The 26554-nt window shown below is 42.1% G+C and overlaps 2 protein-coding genes across 5 annotated transcripts in view; one reads left to right on the top strand and one right to left on the bottom strand.

Moving 5' to 3' along the window:
- G3BP1 (G3BP stress granule assembly factor 1) overlaps positions 1-7784 on the top strand; it is a 36387-nt gene extending 28603 nt beyond the window's left edge. For all 3 annotated transcript variants that reach the window (XM_045436706.1, XM_045436691.1, XM_045436698.1), the window contains one exon: positions 667-7784. In XM_045436706.1, coding sequence (XP_045292662.1) covers positions 667-873 — 207 coding nt within the window. In that variant the 3' untranslated portion in view covers positions 874-7784. The remainder of the gene's footprint in view (positions 1-666) is intronic.
- A 133-nt stretch (positions 7785-7917) lies between these two features.
- GLRA1 (glycine receptor alpha 1) overlaps positions 7918-26554 on the bottom strand; it is a 97002-nt gene continuing 78365 nt past the window's right edge. The window contains exon 9 of one of the 2 annotated variants that reach the window (XM_045436718.1): positions 7918-21593. In XM_045436718.1, the coding sequence (XP_045292674.1) occupies positions 21279-21593 (315 nt within the window). In that variant the 3' untranslated portion in view covers positions 7918-21278. The remainder of the gene's footprint in view (positions 21594-26554) is intronic. The other variant, XM_045436729.1, reaches the window with a different exon arrangement.

The following is a 26554-nucleotide window of genomic DNA, read 5'->3' as shown; positions in this document are numbered from 1 at the left end:
AAAAAGTCACTTAGAAAACCAGTGTGTGCCAATGAGGAGCATAAATTGAATTTGTTGAAATCTCGAGTAACCCTTTGTTTTCTACTTCAGATCTGTTGGGCTAAAAGCAAGGCCCAAGATTTAGTGTGGATGTATCTTTTTATTCTTCACTAAGGTCCTCTTTATTGTCTTCAGTATTGTCCAAAATTTTGTTAAGGTAAATAGCATTTTGTTACAGTTTTATTTAGATGAAATTAATGTTTTTGAGATGTATATGTACTTTGCAGAAGTATGTGTAGCCCCATCTTTCCACACTGGGTGATGATAGGGGTTTATTCTAAGCCTTCAAATCCATGGTGAAGATGGCAATTTTTTTTTTTTTTTGGCTGTTCTTACTTATATTGTTCTATTTATATAATTCTATGGGAAAATACATTTTGTTCATAGAAGTACAATGAGAGTTACTTGCACTGCTGTGTTGTTTAAATTGTCCTTTTTTTGAACCAGTTTGCATGCCTAGCTCCACCTTTCCATGTTATTTAATGATGTGTTCTGAGCTTGAAATAAAAACTGAGAATGTAGCTGATGTGTAAGTTGCTGCTTCCTTATGATAGCTTTGTTGGTTTTATCTTTGGTAGTTGGTAGCCCATAAGCACTCTTTAAGTCTGCTCCCCTTTGTTTCTACAGCCCATCATGTTCAGAGGTGAGGTCCGTCTGAATGTGGAAGAGAAGAAGACTCGAGCTGCCCGGGAAGGGGACCGTCGAGATAACCGCCTGCGGGGACCTGGAGGTCCTCGAGGTGGGCTGGGTGGTGGAATGAGAGGCCCGCCCCGTGGAGGCATGGTGCAGAAACCAGGATTTGGAGTGGGAAGGGGAATTGCCCCAAGGCAGTGAATTGCTCTTCGTTGATCTTCATGCAGCAGTACAAATCTTCTAGCTCCTGCAGAATGGTGAATTTCTTATACCAGCGTTTGGTATCCTGGAGTATGACCCTAGTCTATTATAAACTGCTTAAGTTTGTACAATTTTACTTTTTGTGTTAATGATGTGTGCTCCCTCTCCCTTCCCTCTCCTCACCTTTTAGTCCTTCACTTCCAATTTTGTGGAATGATATTTTAGGAAAAACAGATTTTTAAAGAAGAGAAAAAGACTGAATTTCCTTGCTTTACTTTTGCATATACAGACTGGATTTTTTTTAACAGCCGTTTCCCCAAAGGAATGTGTCTTACCTTATTACTGACATTTGGTATGTTTCATTCATTGGAATATTTCTTATTTTCTATGTGTTTCAAAAGCCTGTGAGAAACACAGGATTTGATAAACATTTTGAAGGCAGGAAAAATCTAAATTGTTTCTTCTTTGAGAGTCATGACTACCTTCTGGTGTGTAGAAATTGCCATTGGAAAAATTGACAGTTTGATTCTTGCTGGTATGGTTAAAAACTGAATAAAAGGTGTTAGTAGAGTTTTTTTTTTTTTTTTTTTTTTTCCTTTGGATATGTGATCACAAAACAATTATAAACCTACTGTTTTTATCATTTAAATTTAAATTTGTGAGATAGGTTTTAAATGTCTAGGATGCAACTAATTTAGATTTCTTTTGAAGTAGGGTTCTTTTATGTTTAATTTGTATTTAAAAAAAAAAAACAAACCAAAAAAATGACAAAAAAAGAAACCCCAAAATCCGAAGAACACAAAACCCAGAGCAAAACTGTTGTGCCTTCTATTTATCTTTGATTCCAGCCTTGGCAATTGTTTAAAGAAAAATAAAAAAGACAAAAAAGTCTAGATTTGTTTTACCAGGTGTAGAGTATGTTGGGAATTGAAGAATCCCTCTTTCACCTTGTATGTCTTCTGTTCATTTGTTTTATGCCTTATTCTTAAATTGAGTCTCAAACTGGAATGCCTTTGAGGACAGACATGCTTCTTTAGAGGTCCTTTGACCTAAATAGTCCAGCATTTGTATTTTATTTCGGTATCTATTCAGAATCCTAATCATAGCCCGTAAGAAGGAATATGACTTTAATATTGGACTTTGTGCTTGAGTGTCTGCCAGTTTTTTTCTTAAATCATAGGCATATGGTAAATTTTCTATTTTGTTATGGTTCTCTTTTATTGATGGGCATGCAGTGGGTGTTCCTTGGAAATGGCCAATTTTTATTAAAATATTTCTGGAAGAAAAATTAATCTGGCAATATAGACTAATATTCGTTTTACATAGTATGTTAATTTCTTGAGTGCTGGGTGTGAGGTGGGTGAAGGTTTTGTGTACACATTTGTGAAGCAAGCCTTTGTGTGATAACTTGTCCTACGAATCTGAAGGGCAACGAGGTTGTCAAATTTAACTTATTTATTTTCTTAACAGTGTTCAATCCTTAAGACTGTTTGAGGACAGTATATGAGTAGGTATAGGAATGTTTGTTTTGTTGTTACTGGGAAACTCTAGGTTTGCTGAAGGGTGTAGTCTTAAACTAAAATGAAGTTTGATATTATCGGTCCTCAGTACCTCAAATATTTGAAAATTGGGAACATCTCCTTCACATAAACAAAATTACATAACTGAATCACATGACTGTTTCTTGGGTCAGTTTAAATAACTATTTGGTAACCACTTCATTTGGGCCAGGCCAGTGATAATTGGAAGACATTCAGCTTGTACTTTTGTAGCTTATATTAAGCCTGTGGTGGAAAGAAAAAAACTTAGCTGGAGATATTTTTGAAAAAAATTTTTAAGTTGTAGTAACTGTAAAGTCATAAATTATGGATAACCTAGAAATCCTTTTTCACAAATAAATGCTAAACCATACATTTCACAATAGGTGTTTTTCCTACTCCATGGTTTAAGGGCACTAACTGGATGCAGTGATTCTCCACTGGGGCTGTTAATACTTCCTAGAGGACATTTGGAAATGGGCGAGATTTGCGGGGGAGGGGAGAAGAGACACCACACACATCTGGCATTTAGTGGGTGGGGCTGACAACGCTAAATGTTCCGTAAAAATGAAGCAACCCCCCATTGAGATCATGGATATTCCTCATTCCCTATAATGCATGGAGGATGGAGGGTGGGGTGGATGAGGACAACTTGAAGACTCCTTCATTTGAAAACTAGCCTTAGATGAATTAAATGAATTATGAAACAGATCTCTTTCAGGAGTTACATCTGCAGGTAATTAATAATCTCACTTTTCCTTTACCCATGTGTGGGTTTAAAGAAACATTTGGACAGGTAGTAATATGCTAGGTGCTTCTTGTAACTTGTTGCATAAGCTTAGGAAGAGAAGGGTTGCTTTAGTAATTTCAAGTCCTCAGGATTGGGATGATTGTGGCGTTTTAAATAGCATTGGACTTTACGTATCAGATTTAGGATCATGGTTAACACTATGAAGAATCCCAGTATCATTGTTTACATTATTGCCAATAGAATAAGCACGATACCCTAGATACACATATATTCCCACAGGTAGAAAGTGAAACTAGGTTAGGGCAAGATTGTCTCTAGGCAAGCACCAACTCGTCAAATTTAAGCTTTTCGGGTTTTAAAGTACTTTTCTCATCTGTAAGAATGCCCCAATGTACAGTTCTTTTCTGTTGAGCTTTAAACCCTTTACCCATGAGTATTTTAGCTAAGTAAGATTAGTTTGGGTCAGTGAGTCTTAGTCTTGTAAGACCTTTTGAAAGCAAGCACATCTTGGGCCTTACAAAAGTACATTGTTTTCTTTTGCTCTTGTATTCCTGTGTTGTCAACTTTGTGAGCTTTTGCTGGGAGCAGTGAAATGGAGAACCCAAAAATCATTGTTTGGCTTTGGATGGGTAGGTTACTTACCGCAGTATTAGTCGAACTGCACTTTAGTTTCAGATTAGAAAACTAATTTTCACAGTTACCCTGTGGATTAGGTGCTATTTTTCCCAAAGTAATAGATGAAGAAGAAATCGCGTAGAGCAGTTAAATGACTGGGCCTCTAAGTCATCCAAGTAGCAGGAAGCAGCTTGGCCTCCAAAACTGATGCTTTTTCTCTAGAACCCTAATGCCTACCTATTTTACATTTGAGTGACATATTAAATAAGACATGACCATAATAAGTTACCACAGTACAGAGACCTGAGTCTGTAAAACATTCAGAGAAAGGTTAGCATCACTCTTCTCCATTTCCTTTAAGGTAAACAAGATAAGGAAACATTGATTTTGTAGAGCTACTTTGGTTTATAGACTGTGGTAACAGTAATCATGATTTGTTCTTGGGTTATTTTCTCACCTGCATTTTTGATACATGTAGTATAACCTTGAACCTACATGTGGAAGGTAACAATAATTTTGTAGTACCTTAATCCAGGTGGGTTTATAGCAGTTGTGTTTTGTGCTTGTAACTGCCATCCTCGGATACTTTTCTTCATCCTTTTATTTGAAAATCCTTGTAGAGTTTAATAATTTAGTGGGAAAACATGGCACTTTATAGAAAGCAATTTGTTAGAATCTATATGGTTGCATTTGTCAAATCTACTGATCTAAAGATAACTTTATATTGAAGTTTTATTTTTGTGCTACTTAAGAGAAATCTCTGCAGGAACTGCGTACAGAGAAGACCTTTGGTTCAGTAGTTATGAACCTTTTAAAAAAAGCAACTTCAACTTTTCTTCGAATATGAGGTTTTAGTGAACTGCTTAATATGCCACGGATAGGCAGTGGACAGTTAGAGATAGTCTTCCACAAATGTTTTAGAAACCTTAATGTTTTTAGAGTTTTAGAAACTTAGCAACATTTTGCGTGGGAAGTTGCTGATCAAGTAATGGCCATGTGGCACTAGATAAGTAAGGATTTATGGTTTTAAGATAGTAATATGTTTTAGGATTTGTACTGTGATACTGAGGTTCTGGGGACCATAGGTGGGCTTATGAACTCTTATGAGACTATGTTAAAGGAGAAATGGTAGCACATGTGAGCTGAAACTTATTTACTTCTTAGTGGTTATGTAGCTATTTCAGGATAATGCTGAAATTCATGTGCTTTGCTAATGCTTTCATGAAACGGTCTCATAATGACCTGAATAAAAAGTAAGAAGTTGGTTAGCAGTGGTCTAAAGAAGTCCATAACCAGCTTTGGTTTGATTATACTTCTGTCTTGGCTTAGAATTAAAGTTGTTCACTTTTTGATTATATGCCTTGTTGTGAAAGTTTCGGACGGTCTCTGCTTCTCCAGTTTCCACTTGAACCCGGTAGCTTTTCTTAGCCCTCTACGAGAGGAAAATAGTATTGGAAATCAATTTCACGGTTACTTCCATAGACCACGTGACGTGGGCAGTTACAGAAATCCATATGAGTACCTTGGAATGTGGCCAGTGTCACAGATTCATAAGGGACTTGCAGTTATCCAGTGTGTCTTTGTCTTTTAAAAAAAGCAAATGTTTACCAAAAATTCACTATTGAATTACTTTAACGAGTATTTACTTTTTAGAAACCTGCTTATGGGAAGTTTGCATACATTTCTGGTCGTAAGTTAGAGATGATTATATCTTGTTTAATCTGGATATAAACACTTTCAACTGTATGATGTAATTAACTACTTTGGTTACTGATTTTCTCCCCAAGCTTTGATGTCACCTGTTTGAGTTTGGATTTGGTTTAAATTCTTAAATAGTTTTAGGAAATTTTTATGATATCTTATCCCTGATTTTGCCCTTTTAAATGAAGTCGTTATACCAAAAAGCTGGCATACGGAAGTAGCGGAGAAGAACAGATCTTCCTTTCTCTAAAGATTCAGTGTATGCTTAAGTAGATTATGTAGAACACATCATGTTGAAAATAAATTCATGTAGTTAGATGTTAGATTATGAAGAATGGGTGGAGGTAGAAGTTAGCTGGTGGGATAAGGATCATTGTGATTTGTACGAAAAAATCATAATTTTAAGTGAGACACATCAGAATATTTAAAGTGTTTCTTCCCATTCTGATTATTGCCATAAGAGACAGGAGAGACTCCTAGAATTCTCTGAATCATAGAATGTTAGTGCTGGAAAAGACTAAAGTTTGTACAACCTCTTCATTTGTCAAAAGCTAAATGGCTCAGAGAATAGATTATCAGTGCAGCGTCCTACATTGGCTTGTAGAAGTTAACATGGATCACCTTGAGGGTCACCACTCTGCCCTAGGTTCACTGAAGGAAGCCAGAGCTGTTAAAGGTCAGGATGTGGGGAGAAAAGGGAAGGAGCCACATTTTATATGCATACTCGGTTGCTTCTGTAGCTCAGTTTTCATACCCACTTTTTCTCAGTTTTCTTCGAACTGTCTTAATGCCCACTTCTACCAGGGCCTGTTGTCTAAGGACATTATTACCTTGTGCTCCCCTCAGGGATGGGTTTACTACTAGCTGTCAGAAAGCTATTGGGTATCCTAATGTTAATAGCTGAAACTCAGCTGTAATTTTCTCCTGAATCCTTCGGCAGTTTGCGTTCTGTACATTGTGGTGCTTTTCCCACCTTGTAATGTTATAACTGTAAGCTCCTAAGGGGCAGCAATTTGGTCTTAGGCATGTACCCTGTTCAGTGCCTGGCAGCGCCACGTACCTGTCAGGGTCCTAATCTTCCTTTGCGGTGATTTCTCCCATTCTTCATGGAGGTGATGCGCCAGCCGTGCTAAACTACTTACGGTTTTTCTAATAAGCCTGGCATTGCTGATTTTCGTGGCTTCAAGTGCCTTCTTTCTTCCCTGAAGATAGATTTGTATCCACATCCCCCTGTCCCCAAAGCTCTTGCCATCGAAATTGCTTTTTTCAAAACCCAGTTCAAGACCATTTTCCTTTTCCCTAAGAGAAAAGATTTGCAACAGGAGTGAGGAACCCCTTTTTTGGGGTCTGGTTTGGCCAGAATTTGAAGTGGGGAGCAAATTCATTCTCATCTCCTTCCTTCCTACGTCATCCTTCCTGTGTGAGATTCTGTCCCAACCTTCATTTTTAAAAATGTGTGTTCATAGAGCACTTTTAACCTTTCTCCTGGCTCATATAACTTACCCTTCAACCTACAATTAGAATGACCTGTGTGAGTTTTACTACCATCAGCTCCTCCTTTACTAGACCATAAGCTCCTTGAGGACAAGGACTGGTTCATTATCCCTGTATTTCACCAGAAGGTACAGTGACCTCCATGAAAAGAGTCCTTAAAAGAGGACTCATTGAGTTGAATAAATTAACGTATTTGTTGTTTTTTATTCTCACAAGTAAGGACATGCCTAGAGATAGGACTTAAATTTTTAGGCACTATCACAATTCATAGTGGAGGGGATTGTTGGGAAATTTTGAGGGGTGGGCACAGGAGGGAGGAAGTCACTGGGGACACTCAGAGGTACTTCCATCCTTGGTCTGGGTGATTAGCCATTTCTTTCTGATTGTGCCCAGTATATCCCAGACACTTTGTTCCTGTGCAGAAGAATTTTATGTGCCAACTTTCATTTCTTTTCCCAGACCTAGTCCATTGTTCTCTCTGTGTCCTCACCCATGCCAAAAGTCTAAGTCCTCTGCTTTTTTTCTTATTCTAGCTAAGTCCTGTCAGTGCTACCTCAAGGCTTTCACACCTCTTTCCTCCCCACTTAGATGATTTCAGTGGCCTCTCAGCTTCCTTTACCTGTTCTTACCCCAGCCTACCTTATACACAATATTAGATTCATCTTACTGAAACGTAGCTCTGACCATGTATCCCGTGGATGTGTTCTGTCTCCCCTACTAGACTGTAAGCTCCTTACGGGCAGGGTCTGTGTTGGAGTCATCTTTGTATCTCCCGTAGTACCTATCAATAAATGTTTCTTGAATGAACAACACACAGCCTTGTCTTAGTGAAATGATGTTTTCTAGATTATATGTAGGTTCCTCTCTGGGATAATCACAGTACTTCAAAAGTTTTTTCACAGATAAAGTTGGTTAAATAGTGACAACTATGAGTTGACCACAGAGAAAATTTCAGAAAACTTTAATTTTTTTCCATTGGAATCAGCGTGGATATGTGTATATGGATGGTTCAATAAATATATTTTTATATACATGTATCACAGAAATTTTACATTACATCTTCAAACTGCAGAAATAGATTTTTTTATAAGCCAAAAAATAACTGCCATAACTTTTATGATTCCATGCAAAAAAGGGCCAAGAGTAAGGGGCTAAAGGGAATTGGTTGTTTCAGGTTAAGAGTCCAGTAAGAAGTAAAAATGTTACATTAAGGAAGCGATTGCTTAACACGCTGCTTAAGGTGGTAGCCAGACAAATCCTTAACTGCAGCATTAAGGCCATACCAAGTTTATACATATATACAAAGAAATTTCCATATAAAAGACATACTATCACATTTTCTTCTGGGAAAGGATGAGGAGCTTTGTGAGTAATTCTGACCCAATTTTCCAGGCCAATTAATTGTTTAAGATGCCCCCAGGCTCCTGAAATCTCTTCTACTTTGGCTGTCAGTTGCTTTTATGTGGGCTTGTGACTTTTGTAGTCTTACGTGGAAGTATGAATCATCTTGAACCTCTTCCATTATGGGTGATGAAGCACTTTGTAGCTTAACTAACTCACACTGCCCAGCCCAGCATATTTTACATCTCCCAAAAGTATTGGAATCACAGTCAGAATTGTAAATTGTAGTCGTCTTACCTGTATCAGACTCCACAGCCAGTGTTGGCATTGTGACCTGAAGAAATACACGGTGCCTGTCTGTTCTTTGGGGTTAAAATAACTTTGAGTAGTTAAAATGTAATGAACCAAATTGTGAGGTGTCAAGGTAACATACCCTGGACCTGTTGCAAGTTAACGCTTTTATCCCCTGTATGTCGTGACATCCGTAAGTCGGTAGCTACCTTTTTGAAAAAAAAAAAAAAAAAAAAAAAAAAAAGGAAATGCAAAATCACTTGCAGAAGAATAACATGGGGTTTGTTCTTCTGTCTAAACATCAAATCAGGCAACTTTTAAGACAAAGGGTACATCTGTTGTGCAAATATCTTAAGTGCGTGAAATGGGGAAAATATAAGGGCAAGTCCTTTGGAGATGACTTCCAGTTAGAAGTCCTTTGCTTTGGCAAGGTTGGGGTGAGACTCTCGAGAGTGCGCACTCTGGTTCTATTGGCAGAAACTGGCCCACCTTGGTGGATGAATCTTGAGTTAAAGTTACTAAGTCTAAGATAAATTATGTCAATAAAATATGCTTTTCCCCAGTGACTGAGCCTTTATTTGATAATAAGTCCCGTGGAATGTTTTCAATCAATCTAATACTGCTTTTTCATTAATGTTGACGTAGCTGTGAATTGAAAATCCCTAGTGGTCCTGTTTGTCCCCGTTTCTCTGTAGACCATTTTCCAACTATGGCTCCAGCATGTTTACAACAATTATGGCTGCAAGGTAATTGGGTCTCCTCCCATGGGTTCCCTGGGCCAGTCGAGTTTGAGGTGTCTGGAAATGGCTTGTCTTGGGAGAAGACCAAAGAATTGTGATTTGGAAGCACTGGAGTATGTTTGCACACTTAGAAAGTAAGCCCTCACTGTCCTTCCCAATCATGCCTCAACCGCTCCTGACTGAAAATGCTAGCAATTTCCAACTGATACTTTGCATCAGTTCTAGACAAAGTGATTTTAGCCAACTGGTCAGTTATGATGCCGACCTACACACTGAGACATGGACATCCTTTGTCACTCTTACCTAGAGGGCTTAAAAGTATTAAGCGTCTTGTCTTGGTCACTTTGTGGTTCATTTTGTACATTTCAGGTCTAATTACAGCAGTTGAAGACTTGTATCGTGTCCAGTTTTTAAAACTTACTTGGAGGCTGCTGAGGTACCTGGTGTATTTGTCTTGAAAGTAGAACTTGGCTGTTTAGCTTTTTTTTTTTTTTTTTTTTCTTCAGGTAGGCATTTTATCTGCATTCAATAGACTAATTAAGCAAGATGCACCCATTGGGGTTTAATTCACTCCTCTCACTTTAACTACCATTAGTGCTGAAAATAATGGATTAAGTATTGGAAGGTTGAACCATGAAAGTATGAAATAATATGAATTTTAAATGTTCTGAGATTAATTGTGGGAACATCAATGTTTCAGCTTTTTACATACCATTCAGGCATGTTGAGCATGGTACACTTTTAAATGAGGTAGAAATACACCTAATGTGGAAAAATTGAGTTTAGCAAACTACTTACTTGATAGTAATACTTTTGAAGACTTAGAGGGTAGTCTTTGATTTACTAGGGTAGGTTATACTAATCTATTTGCCCACAATATTTTTTCTAATGAATTTGCCTAAGAAAAATTGTTCTGAAAAAAAAAAAAAATCCCACAAACTATTCTTTTTACATACTTCCAGTAGCAATGACTTGATTAAAAACCAGTTTTTTTTTTTTTTTTTTTTCTTTCTGTTCGTATTTGGCTTTCCCCACTTCTATACTCTTTTTTCTTTATGGACGTGATCTCATGGTTTGAATAGAGAAGTGCTCTCCAGGTTAGAAGTCATTTCAGGTGCAGCTGAGAATAAAAAGGATACGCTAGACTGTATTTTCCTTCTAGGTCAGCTCTGTTTAATATTTCAGACCAACATAAAGGTTATAATATTTGGACCACAAGCACTCCTTTAGAAATACCTGCACTGGATTAAGTAGCTTTTTCAGAATCACTGTAGAATAGTGAGCTCATCGTAGAACCATGACTTTACCTTTGTTATCCCCCTTCTAGTGCCTACCCAGCACAACTAAATGCTTAATACTTGTTGGGTTGAATTGATGCCCTTGAAGATGTGAATTTCTAGTGGGTACAATAACTGCTTCTGAGATGGAGGAAAAGGTAAGTTCTCCCGAAATAAGTACAGGAAAATCTGACTTAGGCTGGAAATGTCAGCTAATGGAAAGGAGACAGAATGAGCTGTTCTGCCCATGAAGGAATGAATACCTTATTGATTGGTCTTTGAGAATTGCCATACTCAAGAGTCCTGATCCCTTATTCTATATTTAAGGTGGTTATGATATACTCCAAATCATCTTTCCAAACATGTCTCCATTCATGACACTTCAGCCAAACAGATAATCGCTATACCTCGTATATGCCCCTTGGTTTTTACCTCCATATTTTTACTCATGTTGTTCCTTTTGCTGGAAGACTCTCCCCATCCGTCAAAACCTCATCTTTAAGGTACCACTGTTCAAATGGCCTGTAAGCCTGGAAACATTTTATGGTTTATTCTCTGCCTGCTCTGCGGCACCCTCCTTTCTCTGTTAACATATTTTCTGCATTCCACATTAGTGATTATTTTGGCACTTTAGCATCCCCTCCTATATTGTAAGAAAAGGGGCCATATTTCATTCTGATGCCCTGCTTTCAAGGTACACTGCCCTTGCCATAATAGATTTAATAAACAGGTGGATGGATGACAGGCAAATGCAAGGGAGGTTAAAAACAAAGCTGATAGAAAAGTGAAAGAGCGTACATTTCCTAGTCCTGACTGACAATTTTTGAGACCTGTTCCCTGACCTTCCATGTGTAACTCAAACTTTGAAAGGCTGAACTGCTTCCTCCAGGCTGGGACATTGCAAAAAATCATCTAAAGGCAAGTCTGTTGCAGTTGACCTGGACACCCGCTGAATCTGACTTGATGTCACTAGGGTCTATTCAGAATGTTCCTATCCTCACCAGCATTCAGAGCTGCACAGGGGGAGCTGTCCTAGTCCGCAGAGCACTAAGACATTCCTGGCATCACTGCCCTATAGCTCATGGTTCTGTTATGCCAAAGCCCAAGCTTCTGGATACAACTGAAGAGATGTGGATGATGCAAGTGCAACCTAGGAAATGTAGTAAGCAGAGGCCTTGTCCCATGAACTGGTCTGGCCAATTCCTACACATCACCCAGGGGATTCTTAAGTCGGGAACAAAAGGACTTGGAGACAAGCTGCGGCTTCTAAGAGTACTTTTGTGTGTGTGTGTGGTGGTGGGGGGGGGGGCGGGTAGGGGAGCAGGGGCAGGGTATGTTCATGCATTTCCCTGTAATTCCATTGTCACACTTTATTTCCAGAGCCTGGATGGGGGGGGGGGGGGTAAAGGACCATTAGGAGGCCCTCCTTGACTGGGACATTGGTCAGCCTGCCATTTTTAATACATTTGTTGCAATGGTATCTCATATGGAGAGATGCTCCCACTTTACCTGAATACCTGCCTGGAGGAAATGGTTACCTGTGTTAACCCTTTGAAAGGTGGATGAGACCACAATTACATAAATCCAGATAGTAAAGTGCTGTGGAAAATATTCTTTTGCTTTAGAGTCTGAGCTCAAATGTTCTGTTCTCCAGGAGACCTTGGATTGTCCCTGTGAGGTACCATTTCTCTGAATTCTGTCTCTGCCTCCTTCATCACCATATCATCCTTTGAAAATTATGTATTCATATCCATATCACATCTCACTGCTCTGAATTGTAAGTTCTGTAGTTAGGGATGGTGTTTACCTTTCGTTCCTATGCCTTGGCAATGTTTGTAGTAGGCTCTTAGTTGAGTGAATATTTTAAAGGGATTCTAGACTTAGGAAAGACTTCCAGAATAAGTCTAGTCCTTAACTCTTGATGCTGGCCAAATCCAGGCCATTCCAGCACACAAGTGGTCTCTCATGCAGGACTACAAACGAGGGTGTTTTCACTCTCTTCCAAATGTCATATATTCCCACCCTGCCTTGTTGCTTACTCATTTTATTCTATTCCACAATTCTATATCCAGAAAATGGTACCATATCCAGTCTAAATCCCTCATATGCCCCAAACTGGATTGATTAGTAGACTCTCAACCTCTTAAGGTGGGCTAATAGATTTATATTGTTTCTACCCAAGTTCTGAAAAGAAGGTGGCCAAGGATTGTCTGGTTGGTTCTTAATCAAGATGTTTGATTTCTAGCCTAGTAAAGGTAGTATTCCTTGGCATTCAACACGTTACAGGAGCTTAAATTTTTGTGTAGTAGAATGTTACCAAAGTAAAAGGGTCTATACTTTTTTAGCAGCAGTTATTAGATTCATTTAAGTTAAAATGAACTAATAAAAACCTGTATACTTTTTTTTTAATGACAAAGTAAGTTACCACATCAATGTCTTGATTTTATATTCAATAATTTGGGAAGATAGAGTGTTTTATGGGGAGAGGGGTGGGGACTAAGGTCATCAATAAGGCAAAATAATTTCTTGAAGGTCAAAAACAGGTAAGTGGAAGAGGTAAACACATCATGCCTGTTTCCAAAACTTAGCTTCCTGTTGTCTATAGAATCAGGTCCAAACTTTGGCAAGACTTTGACTTGGGCTAATATGATAAACTTTCCAAGCCTCGGTTTCCTCATGTACAAATTGAGAAGATCAGGGCCATCGTTGAAACTAGATCATGTAATTTAAAGAGACTGACCTAGAGTAGGTGCTCAGTAGCAGTATTGGGATTTGCAGGGTTCATTCACAATCTTACTAGTTTACATGAGTGACAGCTATTTGCAGAGCTATGGTGTGCTTTCTATTTAGGTAACATTCAAATGATACTTGGGCAAAAGGGATGCAGATTCTTGATAAGTGAGATCAGCACTAGAGTGTAGGTCCCTTCAGTGGGTGTATAAGCGAGAGGAAGCACAGAGGGGCCAGTCCGGAAGGGTCATAGGCTGCTCTGTTAGGGCAGGTGGATTTGGCCTTTTGGGAGCCATCTTCAATTCTAAAAGGAAGCTCTTGGCTGCCCTCTTCTGGCAAAGAGGAAGAAATAGGAATTTGGGAGAGACGGAGATAGTGACAGTGCTTTACATTGTTTACAGTGGGGGTGGAGTTAATAATGTGTACTATCTCATTTTATCTAGAAGATGGACCTGTGTATTATTGTCTCCAAATACATAAAGGAACTGAGGGGCAGAGAGATAATGGTCTTGCTCAAGATCAGGTGCCTGTGGTAGTTGCATCTCAGCCTTCTTGGAAGTGAGTACCCTTTCCTCTGCACTAGAAAACCACAAATGGGTATAGAGAGGAAAACTGAGAGGGTAAGATGAAGAGTGGGAAATTCAGTACTCCTGTTGTACAGATAGGAAAACTGAGGGTCGGAGGGGAAAACGTGTAAGAATTTTATAGGGACTATATATTAACCACCTAGACTATACAATTACCATTTCCCTGTATTTGTGCTATCACACTTCCATTTTAGAGGTCTTTTAAAATCCCTTATTTGAGTCTTTCAGGGGCAAAGAAGGAAGTGGCTATATGGTGATGGGGGCCAAGGGTAGGAAGTGATTGGGTTACCATATGGTTTCTATTTTATTATGGGAAATCTAAAATTATCTTTTTTAAAAAGCCTGTTAACTCTTAACCTTGGGAACAAGGAAAACGTTTCAGTCTGCAATATTCCCATTAATTCCAGGGCCAGATGAAGACAGAGTAGAGATCATTTGTTATAATGTCAACCTATAAATGTTTCGAAGCGATTCCACTGATAGAAAGCATAAATATGTCCTTGCTGGGAAAGATAGGGGCAGTGTTTTCTGATTATAAGCAGTGTTTGTTGGAGCTATGGGAGTGTGGAAGCAATTTCAGAAACATCATTGCCAGGGTGAGGTTTTGTTTGGCGGCAGGGGTGGGGGGCGGGGGGAGGATGTGCAGTGAGCTCGCCCAACTTCAGCCACACCTGCTGTAATATTTTTTATTTTTTTGTTAGGGTAGCCTAGCTAATGGTATGAATTTAGATGAATGTCTCTAGTGGCCTGGAACAATCCCACTTTTTTCTGCCTGTAACTGCAGCTAGCATAATGTACAAATGGGAAAATATTCTTAAATCTTGCTGGAAGTTTCTCGTTATGATTAAATTGTGTGTGCAGGGAACAGGCTGAGAGGGGACTTGGAGTCATTGCAGTATTTCCCTTGGGGTATTTCACGAGTTCTGCTCTGATTGTGTTTCTCTTTGATTCTTCCAGAGGCTCTGGCGGACAGACCTCACCTGCCATGCCTTCATAGGACACACATGCTAAAATACCAGAGTAGAATGTTGTCCTGGCATTTGATGGGATTCTCCGGTGAGAAGCCAGTCTTAGAGGCAAGTCCATCAGTGCCGTGAAATACCTTCACTTTCGTGGCAAACAACAACAACCACCACAACGAGCCACCAAAAAACTAAGATTGCAACCTCCTTGAGGGCCAAGACTCTCCTCTTTCTTAACCTCTCCCCACCTGTCCACCAAAAGGCCTGGGATGGGATTCCAAGCCTGACCGAAAAGGGGGAAGTAATGAGATCTTCTCTAACACATGGTATACCCTTTCTTCTTTTCTTTAACCCATGAAAGTATCCAGGGTTTGCCTTTGAGCAATCTCTTTCAACTCCCTCTTTTTACAGGGTAGTGAGCAGGCCTAGAAAGATGAAGTAGCTTACCTGCAGTTTCCATGGTGAGCCTGAGGTGATGCCAGAACAAGGACCCACTTCCTACCGGCCTCTGTCCGCCTCAGAAGGCAGGTGTGTTTAAAGAGGGTACGGGGTTTCTGAAGTTGCTTAAGAAAACAGTGGAATCTGAAGAAAGGCAAGCCAGACACAAGGCAACGCAGGGAAGCATGGAGCAGGGGAAGTGTGGGAACGGGAGACCCACTGTGTTTGCATCCAGCAAATGTCTTTCCTCCCGACATTAGTTACCTGGTGCTGCTCTGTACCCGGTTAATGGCCTTATGTAGAACATAATTTTCATCACTGGGTATATTTTTGGCTCGCCATTCTCTAGACTCTGACTTCTCGACCCAATGTTCCAATGGAAATTTTCCAGAGCAGTGAAATTTCAAAACGCACAGGGAAGAGGAAGAATAGAAATCGCAGCCTTAAAACAAATGAGACAGGAGCTGCTACGTCCATTCTAGTCCTCCCCACCCCCCACCCCCTCGGAAATAAACCAGCATCTTCTAGAAGAGTTTGGTTTCACCAAATGAGAGGCACAGATGATGAAGCAGAGGAGATGCTGACAGGGAGGCTGTGGGAGGAGGCAGAGAGAGAGTGCGAGAGGGAGAAGTAATGGTCTGGATGCTAACTGAAGAAGCCTTAATGATCCTAGAAATTATTGGGCAATAATATCTACTTCGGAACTCATTTTGCTTTTCTAAAGAATGATAAAGCACCTTAATTATTGCTTTAAATAACCACACAGCTCCATCAAAACAGCATGTAATAGCACCTACGTATGAACAAACCTGTCTCCTGACGTTGCTGTCTTTACAGCTTGAGAAATCCCAAAGGAAGCAACGGGATAATAATTTGGTAGTGGCATCATCTAGTCTGGACCCCCAAGACTCTAGATTACTTAGGTGGGGACGGCAGCATTTCAGGATTTTTCCAAGTTCTTTATTTGAATTTCAACCTATCTAACGATATTCTTTATTCATTGGGATTTCAGGATACTGTGAAACCAAAGCCTTTCCAACGTGTACTGTTCCTTACACAGATACAAGTCGTTGGGCAAGCCAGCTCAAACAAAACAAGGCACGTTTCTTTTAATCCTTCCTTTGGTCAGTGTGAGCTCCTATTTCTGGCTTTGTAGAGCTACAGGAAAACAGAAGGGTTCTCAATTCAAATTTCTGAAGCTGGTTTCTCAGAGAAAGGGCTTAGTGGAGGAAAAAAAGATAAATTATATTTTAAGAACATGGTTTCTACTTGCTTGTTTATAGTAAGCTTGTTTTGGTGTCATCGGTTCCTGAATTAAGGATGCTTTATCTTGGAGGGTAGAGGGCCATTCAGCCTTCCTCAGATCTTACCAGCCCCTCAATGCAAGCTTTCTAGTCAATCTGGGAAACCTAGCCTGTAGAGAAAACCCCATCTTGCCCACCTCTTCAGAGTTGGGGCAGAGGGCAGGCAGAATGTGCAGAAGGTGCTTGTTTTTGAATAAACCCGATAGCTTCCAGAGTGGTATTCATTGTCCCCGGGCCGGGATTCCAGCCAGAATGGGGACAAGTAGACCTCAGCTCTCGACCCCAGTCCTCCAGCTGACACAAATGGTACCACCACCAAGCCCTTTGCCTACGAGCTTCTTCTACTAAGGAGGCAGTTGCTGCAGACAGAAGGATGGCTCCCTTCAATTTCAGTGTGTTGCAATTAACTAAGGGATGTAATTTTCACAAAAGACTGATTTATCAGTGATGGTAACAGCTTAGCTGGGACACTAATCTGCTCTGCAATCTAATATCATGGAGGCTCACAAAACACAATCTCTTTTTAATGATGCCCATAAAAATGTGTACTTTGAAGGAAAGTAACCAACTCCTGTCATATTCATTTGTTTTCTCCCTAGTATGAAAACATAGTCTATGAAAAATATTGATAGGCTTCTTAGAGGGATACATTTCTTATTTATTGACAGTTTAGAAGAAGAAATAATCTGGATTAAATGACTGTCTTTTATCTCTCTCTCTCTCTCTCTCTCTCTCTCTCTCTCTCCCTCTCTCACGCACACACACACACACACACACACACACACACACACACACCCTAGCACATTTTTATATTCACTCCTGTCCTTGGGTTACTCTCTATAGCCTTAGCCCAGCACGGACTCTTGAAAGTTTGAAAAGACCAGAGATTGGCAGAGATGAGCCATTTCTTTTGGCTGCTCTTGAAACTAATCAAGGTAAGTTGTAGACTAAGGTGAGAAGTTATTGGCATTATTATCTGTCTGCTTAATTGATATTTCTCAAATTGGATTCCTAGGAATAGCTGCAGTTTTGGAGGTGTGGGAAATCACCATCCGCTCTATGCCCTGTCTAGTTCTACCTCCATGCATAAATACTGGTCTAACCATGTAGAGGTTGGAAGACCAGTAAGCCACCCATTATACCTTAGTCAGTTTTCTCCCTACCATAGCATTTGGTGTATGTAGTCCCAAGGTATGATATCCTCTGTGTACAGACTGAAGAGGAAATTGAGAAAGTATTGTCCTATTTCTTGGAGCCACCTACAAAACGTTTTTGGCCTAAGTTATCTAGTTTGATTTTTTTATAATGATAAAATCCATGTAGTTTATTGCTAAATCCTCACTACATTATACATTAATGACAATGCCTTCTCTTTGAGCATGCTCCATTCTAATTCATGAGGGTATTTTTGACTTTACAATGATGGATGTTCTTTTCCTGCCACTGCTCATCTTTGATAAAGTGGAGCAAAAGAAAAAACGATTCCACAAATTTCCCAAAGAAGAAAGGCCATGAGGATTGTGTGGATCCATGTATGCGTGGATCTATCTAGATCTACTGAGAGGGTTCGGAAATAAAAGCGGCATTAAGCCTTTCGTTGTGTAAACCTCCCATAGATCGGTTCAAGCACACAGAACAGTTAGAGCTAGAAGGGGTTAGAGGTTTATACCCCTTTCCCCACTGTGTTTGTAGAGGAACTAAAGCTAAAGCATTTATTCAAGTTTTCCCAACATATTAGTGCTAGGACTAAAATTCAGGTTCTTCCTTTCACTGCTGTAATGCATTCACTCACATTTATTCTCTATGAGGGATACCAAATTTGGAACAGTCGGAGAGAAGATTTCAGCGACATTCCCCCTCTGCGTCTCAAAAGGATGATTCTATTGTCTGCTAGATCTTGTCAACTAGACCTGGCCATTCCCAGTGGGGCCACTGGTTGAATATGGTGGCAGAAGTTCAAGGACCCAGCAGAGGTTGGGCAAACAGCCCAGTGATGACTTTGTTTCGGAGAGATTCCAGACACCTCATACAAGGAGCCCAGTTTGAAATCTGTAGATATTGCCATTCAAGCAGAGGCAGAATGCCTTGGAACAATTGATACTGTCTTTAGTCCCTGATAGAGGCCTGATGCCTTCGCTGCCCGATCACCTAGACTTCAAGACGTTCTGAATTTAGTCCCGTCACGAGCGAACTAGGGAAAAGGGCTTCTTAAATTTTTTCTTATGAAAAAAATGATTTTCCCCTTAAATAAAGTGAGTAAAATGCTAGTAAAAGGGGCAAATAGCCTCTCCAGCGACTCATGCATCACTGCAGGGCTGAGGATTCCCTCCCTTAAATAAAGTGAACATAGTGCCGATAGCAGTTCAAACACTGATATTCCAGTCTTGAACTGGTTGTACTTGTTCAAATCCCTCTGGTTCCCTTTTCCTCCTTTAGACAGTTTGTGGTTGGGAAAAGGATAACAGGATAGTCTTAGAAGAGAGATTCCTACCCACATGGCTCCCATCCCTCAGGAGCCGGGTTCCATCCCACATCATCCAAGGCTAGAATACAATTTAACTTCCTGATCTACACAGGCCAAGAGAAAGGAAGGCAATGACTTACAAACCTTGAACCTGGATGTAAACAGTTTGATCATTCAAGCCTCAAAGCCAGATCCTTTTTTGGCGGCTTAGTGCATTTTCTTTACCTAAACACCTTAGATCATTGTCTTGACTTGCTTTTCTGGGGTGGGGGGGGGGGGGGTGTGTGGGGAGGGCTTCTAGAGGTATTAGCAATTGTGCCACAGGAAATGGGAGAAGTTTCTCCGGAAGAAGGGGCTTTAGGGAAGAGTTAGGCTCCCAACGTCTCCCCTCTCTCCTGCCCCACACTGGGGATACTTGAAAGACACATGTAAAACCCCAAGCCTCAGGGCAAACCGATTGGCCACTGCGTCCCACCATCTACTGCTACTTTGATTCAAAGCCAAGACACTGAAGTGCAAGGGAAGAAATGTACCCCAGGACCCTGGTCACAGGCCACAGTGGGAAGCATGCCCCAGAGAGTCGTGCCATCATTACAGGCGTGGCATTGTTGGCAGAGAGGACAGAGGCTACTGGAGGCAACTCCCGTCTTTAATCCCATGGTCCACATTGCAGACTTCCCAACTGTGAGCCTCTGTGTCCTTCAGCAGGGTCCCCCACCCTTCACGATTCATTTCCTAATCCCTCTCCTTTTTTTTTTTTTTTTTTTTTCCTGGAGTGCCCTAGCCAACCTGGGATAGTTCTGGCACATCAGAGTTAGAGGGAAAGAAATATTTGTCTAACTTGCCTAAATGTTAAAGCTAAGCAAAGCACCAAAAAGGAAAACAAACAAAAGACTTATAAAAATATAATGGGGTCATCTCCCCATGCTTCCCACATTCGTTGTGGCATAGGAAATGTCAAAATATAATGAACAGACTTTCTAAACATACCATCTCTTTCCACCCGTATATATCTCAGCTGTGGCAGCCTCATTACTACCCTTTCACCTCTTAAAACTTCACTCTGTAGAACCACTCTGTAAGAAGTCCATTTCATCCCACTGACCCCACCTTCCCAAATATATACCCACTTGCAATTCCAAAGAGACTCTCCAAAAAAATAGACATTTGAAAAAAGTGCATCGGTTTATACTCAGTCTATCTGCATATTATTTCTTGAGATTATTACTTTTTTTTTTTTGTCACCATAAAAAAGATTGCATATTGGCAATATAATGAGAAACCATGGCAGCCATTTCTGGGTGGCAGTGGAGGGTGAGTGGGGTGGGCGTTGAAGCACAGAAGCGAGAGGGGCTTAGAGAGGGGCGGGTGTGGTCCTTAGCCTTGAGACGTGAGGATTGAGGTGCAGTTCTCTTGATTATCAATCCTTGGGCCTCTGAAAATGCCCCATCTCCTTAGTCATTCCCTCTCTTCTCTCCACTTTGCCCCATTTCCACTGCCCATGCCCAGGCTGCACAACCCTCTTGAAGCAGAGGTGGACTGCCTTTTTGGCATGTGTCCACCCAGGCCAGTGTGAAAACAGGCATGGCATTTGGAAGGCCATGGTATAGGACACACACCAGAGCAAAAGCTTATTTGTGACTGTTTCCACTCTGGGAAAAATTGTCCATCACTTCTGTGACTTGAAAAACTTAAGCAGTTACTAGGCTGATAGGTTAAGAAACAAATCCTTTGTTCTTGTGATTTTGCATTAATATTAAGCATGAATATATATCATATATTACATGGCTTTCCTTCTGCCCTGGGGCAGACTGCACTCTCCTTCCAAATAGGAAAACTGCACAGCCCATGGACTCAAGTTTTTGAAAGCTGTTTTTCCTCACTCCCTAACCCCTACCCACCCTCCCCTTCCTCCCGACCCCTCAGCTCCTGTATTAGAAAAGCCCCTCCCTCCCCCCCCACCAGCCCACCCGAGGTTAAATAGATAGTGCCACATTCTAAGATTCATGCATCACTGCATTTTGCTATTGCACATTTTTCAGAGAAAGAGGGAGTTGTGTATGTGTGCCCCCTCCCTCTCTTCCCCTTCTCTTCCTTAGGCTCTCAGATTCCTGTGCTATTTCCATTCTGCCCTCTCCCAGCCTCCCCCACTCCCGCCCCATCCCAGACCCGTCACTGGTTGTGGACGTCCTCCCTGCGGACAATCTTGTAGATGATCCAGTAGAACATGTTGAAGATGAGGAAGGCCATGGGGAAGCCAATGCGGGATATTTTGTCAATCTTCTTGGCCCTCTGGATGAAGAGTTTTCGCATCTCCTCTGGGGACTTAGACGGTGCGGGAGGGGGGTTGGTGGTATTGTTGTTATTGGCGCCTTTGACTGAGATGCCATCCTTGGCCTGCAGACAGGCTGGGCCCATCCCATAAGCAGAGAAGTTGAAGCGGCCTTCTCCGGCCTCATCCTCCTGGAACAGATTCAGCATGGGGCTCTACTTAAAATAAGACAGGGGCTGGGCACCCTCCCTGCAAGGCACTCCCCTGGGGGCCTGGCCTCACCCATCTGGTTCTCCCTGCCTCTTGGACTCTACCATTCCAGGTTTCTGAAGGCTTTCAGGCTGGCTGGGGAGTAATGCCTTATAGAGGGGCGCCGCTTGCTTGCTGAAACAGATACAAACCAGGGGATAGGAATGTGGCATAGAGTCTGGACACCTGTGTTCAAGTCTTGGCTCTGTCATTTGCTGGCTGTGTGACCTGAGGCAAGTCACTTCTTTATTTGAGTCTCGGGGGTTTTTATTTCATATTTTCCTATAAGTGGGGGAGAAGATTCACCCCGCTACATCAAAAGGTTCTTTTGACCATCAGAGATTACAGATGAGCAGATACTCTGAATGCTGTTTGGTTAGAAATCGAGGAGACAATTTGGAGAGATCCCCTGCTTTGCCTCTGTTGCCTCCTTGCCCTCTCTACCCACCCCATCCCCCAGGTGATGTTTCCTCGAGTGGATTGGGGGGGAGGGGGCGAATGGCCCAGGAGACAGCAAGAGCCTTACTTCCTTTTCACAAGCCGGGGAAGCCGCAGCTCCTTTCTGCCTCCATGTTCCCCTATCCCTGACAGTTGTGACCTCAGACATACCTCCGGGTTAAGTTATTGTTCAAAGCCCTTCATCAATTGGCTCCAACTTACCTTACAGGCTTTTGCCCCTCCCCTTACCTTCTGCTTTGCACACCTGCCAGTTGGGTTGCCCTTTGCCAGCCATCCCTTGTGCATTTCTCCCTCCCTGCCTTATGCTCACCACCAACATGCCTGCTGCCCTTATTCTTCTAATTTCTCCCTTTCCCAGCTCACGGGGATCTTTTCCTGATCTGACTCATGGAGACACTGTTGTCCGCTTGCATCATGTCTGGCTTCGTTATCTTCCCGTGTGAGCTCTGTGGTGGCACTGAGAGTCTCAGCGGAGCTGTTGATTCAGCATGTGGCTCTGGGGAATTTTTACCAGCTCACGTTGCCCTCCTAGGTAGTGAGGGCTTCTAGAGAAGAAAGTCTATCTTCTGTTTGTTCCTGTGCAGGACAGGGCTGGCAGACAGCAGGAAACACAGCATAAGAACCCCTGTCTGGCTCAGCTCTTGCCAAGCTCGCGTGGGCCACCAGACAAGCTTGTTGCGATGACTTCTAGCCCGGTCTTCCTACCGCCTCCGGTCTGGCCCTCCCAAGCCACCTGAGTTGTCATAACACAGATCTGATTGGTCATCTTTCGCTTGAGCTGTTTTGTAAAAATATTTATTTCTGATAGAGGGAGAGTGCGAGCCGGGAAGGGCAGAGAGAGAGGAAGACACAGAAGCTGAAGCAGGCTTCAGGCTCCGAGCTGTCCACACAGAGCCTGGTGTGGGGCTGGAACTCACAAACCATGAGATCTTGACCTGAGCCAAAGTCAGACGCTTACTTAACCGACTGAGCCACCCAGGCGTCCCTCGCTTGAACTTTTTAATGGGCTGCCACTGGCTTCAGGATGATTAAAATCCTTGCATGGTAAACAAGGCTGTAGATGACCCGATCTCTGCCTGCCTCTCCAGCGTCATCTCATCTTGCACCATCCTCCACCTGGCATTCTGTACACCAGTGACCCTGAAATGTTTACATATATTCAAAAGTGTCATGTTCCTTCTTTTTAACTCTGGGCCTCTGCTCAAGTTGTTCTCTCTTCCTTGGAACATACTCCTACCCCCACCTCTGCTCCTGACTCCTCTTCCACTGAACTAATGTCTGACTCAGAAGCCTTCCCTGAGGGCAAGGATAAACTAGGTGTCCCTGCTGTGTGCTCCATAGCTCCCTGTACATCCCTCTCTATTTAAAAAAAATTTTTTTTAATGTTTATTTAGTTTTGATAGAGACGGAGTGCGAGGAGGGGAGGGGCAGAGGGAGGAAGACAGGATCTGAAGCAGGCTCCAGGCTCTGAGTTGTCAGCACAGAGCCTGACGCAGAGCTTGAACTCACAAACCGTGAGATCACGACCTGAGTTGAAGTTGCATGCTTAACCAACTGAGCCACCCAGGCGCCCCATCCCTCTCTATTTTTTTAAAGCTCTTGATTAATGTCTGTCCTCCCATTAGACTCTAAGCTCCATGAAGGCAGTCTTATTCATGTTCATTGTACCTGCAACACTGAACATATGAAGAGTTCCTGAACATAAGCTCAAAACTCAGCAAATATTTGTTGAATAAGTAAATGTTTACCAGTATAGCTTCACTACTCCTAGCTTCCCTTTAAAAAAAAAATTTTTTTTTAACATTTATTTATTTTTGAGAGACAGAGAGAGCACAAGCAGGGGAGGGGAAGAGAGAGAGGGAGACACAGAATCCGAAGCAGGCTCCAGGCTCTGAACTGTCAGCATAGAGCCTGATGTGGGGCTCAGACCCACAAACTGTGAGATCACGACCTGAGCCGAAGTCAGATGCTTAACCGCCTGAGCCACCCAGGTGCTCCCCCGCCCTTTTTTAAATGGGATTTTATTCCTAGAACTTAGGAGGATTTGAGACATGAAAAATGCTCAAGAAATCTTTGGCAAATGGATGAATCTGGTCCAACACCCTCACTGCGGAAATGGGGAAAGAACATGTATAGTGCCTAGCAAATAGATCTCAATAAATTTTTGTCTGTGAGTAGGGCGACTGACTATAGGGTGTTTGTGGCAGGGCCAAGGAAAGGAGTTGGGGGAACTGGCCAAATTACTGGACCCAGTGCCTGGAAGGGATACCCAACTCTATTGCTTATCAGTGTAAATCTGCCCTTGCCGCAGGATAGGGTGCTTGAAAGTGTTTTCTCACTGGGCTCTAGTTATGCAGGGGAAGCACCAAATTAATTTTATATACAGCTTTGGGCAAATTATTCTCTGCCTTCCTCATCAATTAAACATAGGAGTGGAAGGGGTGGAGGTGTGGCCTGGAGGCCCCATCTAGTTAGATGATCATCAATTTCACATTGTAGCCCGGAGAAAGGAAATTCCCTGGGAATGACTGGAGAAAGGCTTGCTATTCCTGTTCTCCCCAGCAGATGGCAGGAAATGACAGCTTGGGGATGGAGCAGGGGAAATCCAGCAGGTGTGATCTAGAACCCAGGGAGGTTGGGAGTGTGTCTGCCCAGCCGGGCTCGAAGGTTTCCTAATAATCTGACTAATGAGGCCGGCCAGGGAATTTGAGGACCAGATGCTTTGTGCCCAACAAATGAGGTAACATGGGAGGATGGTGGGAGTTGAGGAGCCCGGCCAAGATCACAGGCTCTGAGAAACTCAGGCATGGAGCTAGTTTCTTTTCACTCACCATCTGGGGCTGAAAACCCCCTCTGCAAACATCCGGCTGAAGGGAGGTTTCTGCAGCCCAGGCTCGTACATTGCCAACGTACAAGCCACATCCAGAGGGGATTACTCCAGAGGAAGCGCTGCTCTATGGTGAGCCCAGTTCTGCATCCTTGTAGTTTCTGACATTTGAGTCAATTTCAGAGCCTTTAGGAACAAGGTCACACTGATTCAACCACACACAGGGGCCACGCAGGAGAAATGTAAGGGAAGAAATGAACCAGAGCTGAAAAAAATCTCCGGTCAGAAGGGACCGTGGCAAAGTGGAGAATGTGTTCCCTACCTAACGGCAGTTCCTGTGCCCCAGTATGAGGTGGGATGGGACTGCAGTGGGATCAGAGGCTGTGACTTTTTGACTGAAGATAGAAGTGTGATTTTTAAATGTTGGCCCCTTATTCTAGACTTTTAAGACACTGCTAGTGAAATTAGGGACAGTTGCATGTTGAATTTGATCTCTGGCTACTGGTTTTTGACCTCTGCCTTTGGGTAAGTCTTAGTTCTTATTTGTCATCTAATAAATACAGGGCTATTTTATCCACTTCGGATGGAAACCATTGATGAATACTGTGTGTGGTCAGTATTTTTGAGAAAAGCCATGGGACCTTCAGCACCTACCCTGCTTTTGCCACCAGTGCCTCTGTGATCCTAGTGATGATCACTTTGCCCCTCCTCACTGTTGTCATTTGCATGGGAAGAGTGGACAAGATGCCCTCTAAGGCTCTTCTAGCACTAACAAGCTGTGAGAGAATGAGGAAGGAACTGAGCAGGGTTATCTGATCAAATCTGATTGTGGCTTTATTTACACTTCTCTCCCGACCCAAGAGAAAGTTTTGTTTTCCTCTAGTGTGTACAACTGGTAAGGATTTGGTGAGAGCAGAGGCAGCCTTTGGAGGTCCTCCAGGCCTGTCATGCTACATATCTGCAGGGGGCTCCATTTACATTTTAGTCTATGCGCATAGTGCCCCCTGGGGTTGTGCCATGCATAGTCTAGTGGCCTGGAGCTAGTCAAATATTTCAGACATAGTCTCCCCAAATAAGTGTCTCTTCAACAAACGTATTAACCCTCTTTTAGCAGAGGAAAATGTGAAAAGCAGTTAGCCAGTGGGAAAAAAAGGAAAAATAATAAATTCCAAAGATAGTTGTGTTTGGCTAGTTCTTGCTTAGATTAGTGTAATAGTCAGGGGCTCAGTATCCAATGAGCAGTAAGGACTAAGACTAGAGGTCTTTAAAGAAATCCTATTGGGGTGCCTCAGTGGCTCAGTTGGTTAAGTGTCTGACTCTTGATTTTGGCCCAGGTCAGAATCTCACAGTCTGTGGGTTTGAGCCCTGCATTGGGCTCTGTGCTGATTGTATGGAGCCTGCTTGGGATTTTGTTCCCTCTCTCTCTCTGCCCCTTCCCTGCTCAGGCTCACTTTCTTTCTCAATATAAATAAACTTAAAAAAAAAAAAAGAAAGAAAGAAAGAAATCCTGTCTGGCTTACTGCACGTAAGATAGTTTTCTCTTCTAATGTGGAGTTAAAAGGGTGGTTATACCTTAACTCCCACGGACATCTTCTGTCTTGAAACATCTACCTCCTGCCTATGGTAACCTGCTAGAAGTTA

This window comes from Leopardus geoffroyi, chromosome A1, assembly GCF_018350155.1.
Source record: "Leopardus geoffroyi isolate Oge1 chromosome A1, O.geoffroyi_Oge1_pat1.0, whole genome shotgun sequence".
Classification (NCBI taxonomy): Eukaryota; Metazoa; Chordata; class Mammalia; order Carnivora; family Felidae; genus Leopardus; species Leopardus geoffroyi.
Note: the sequence above shows the minus strand (reverse complement) of the source record. Positions and strands in the feature narration are given on the sequence as shown.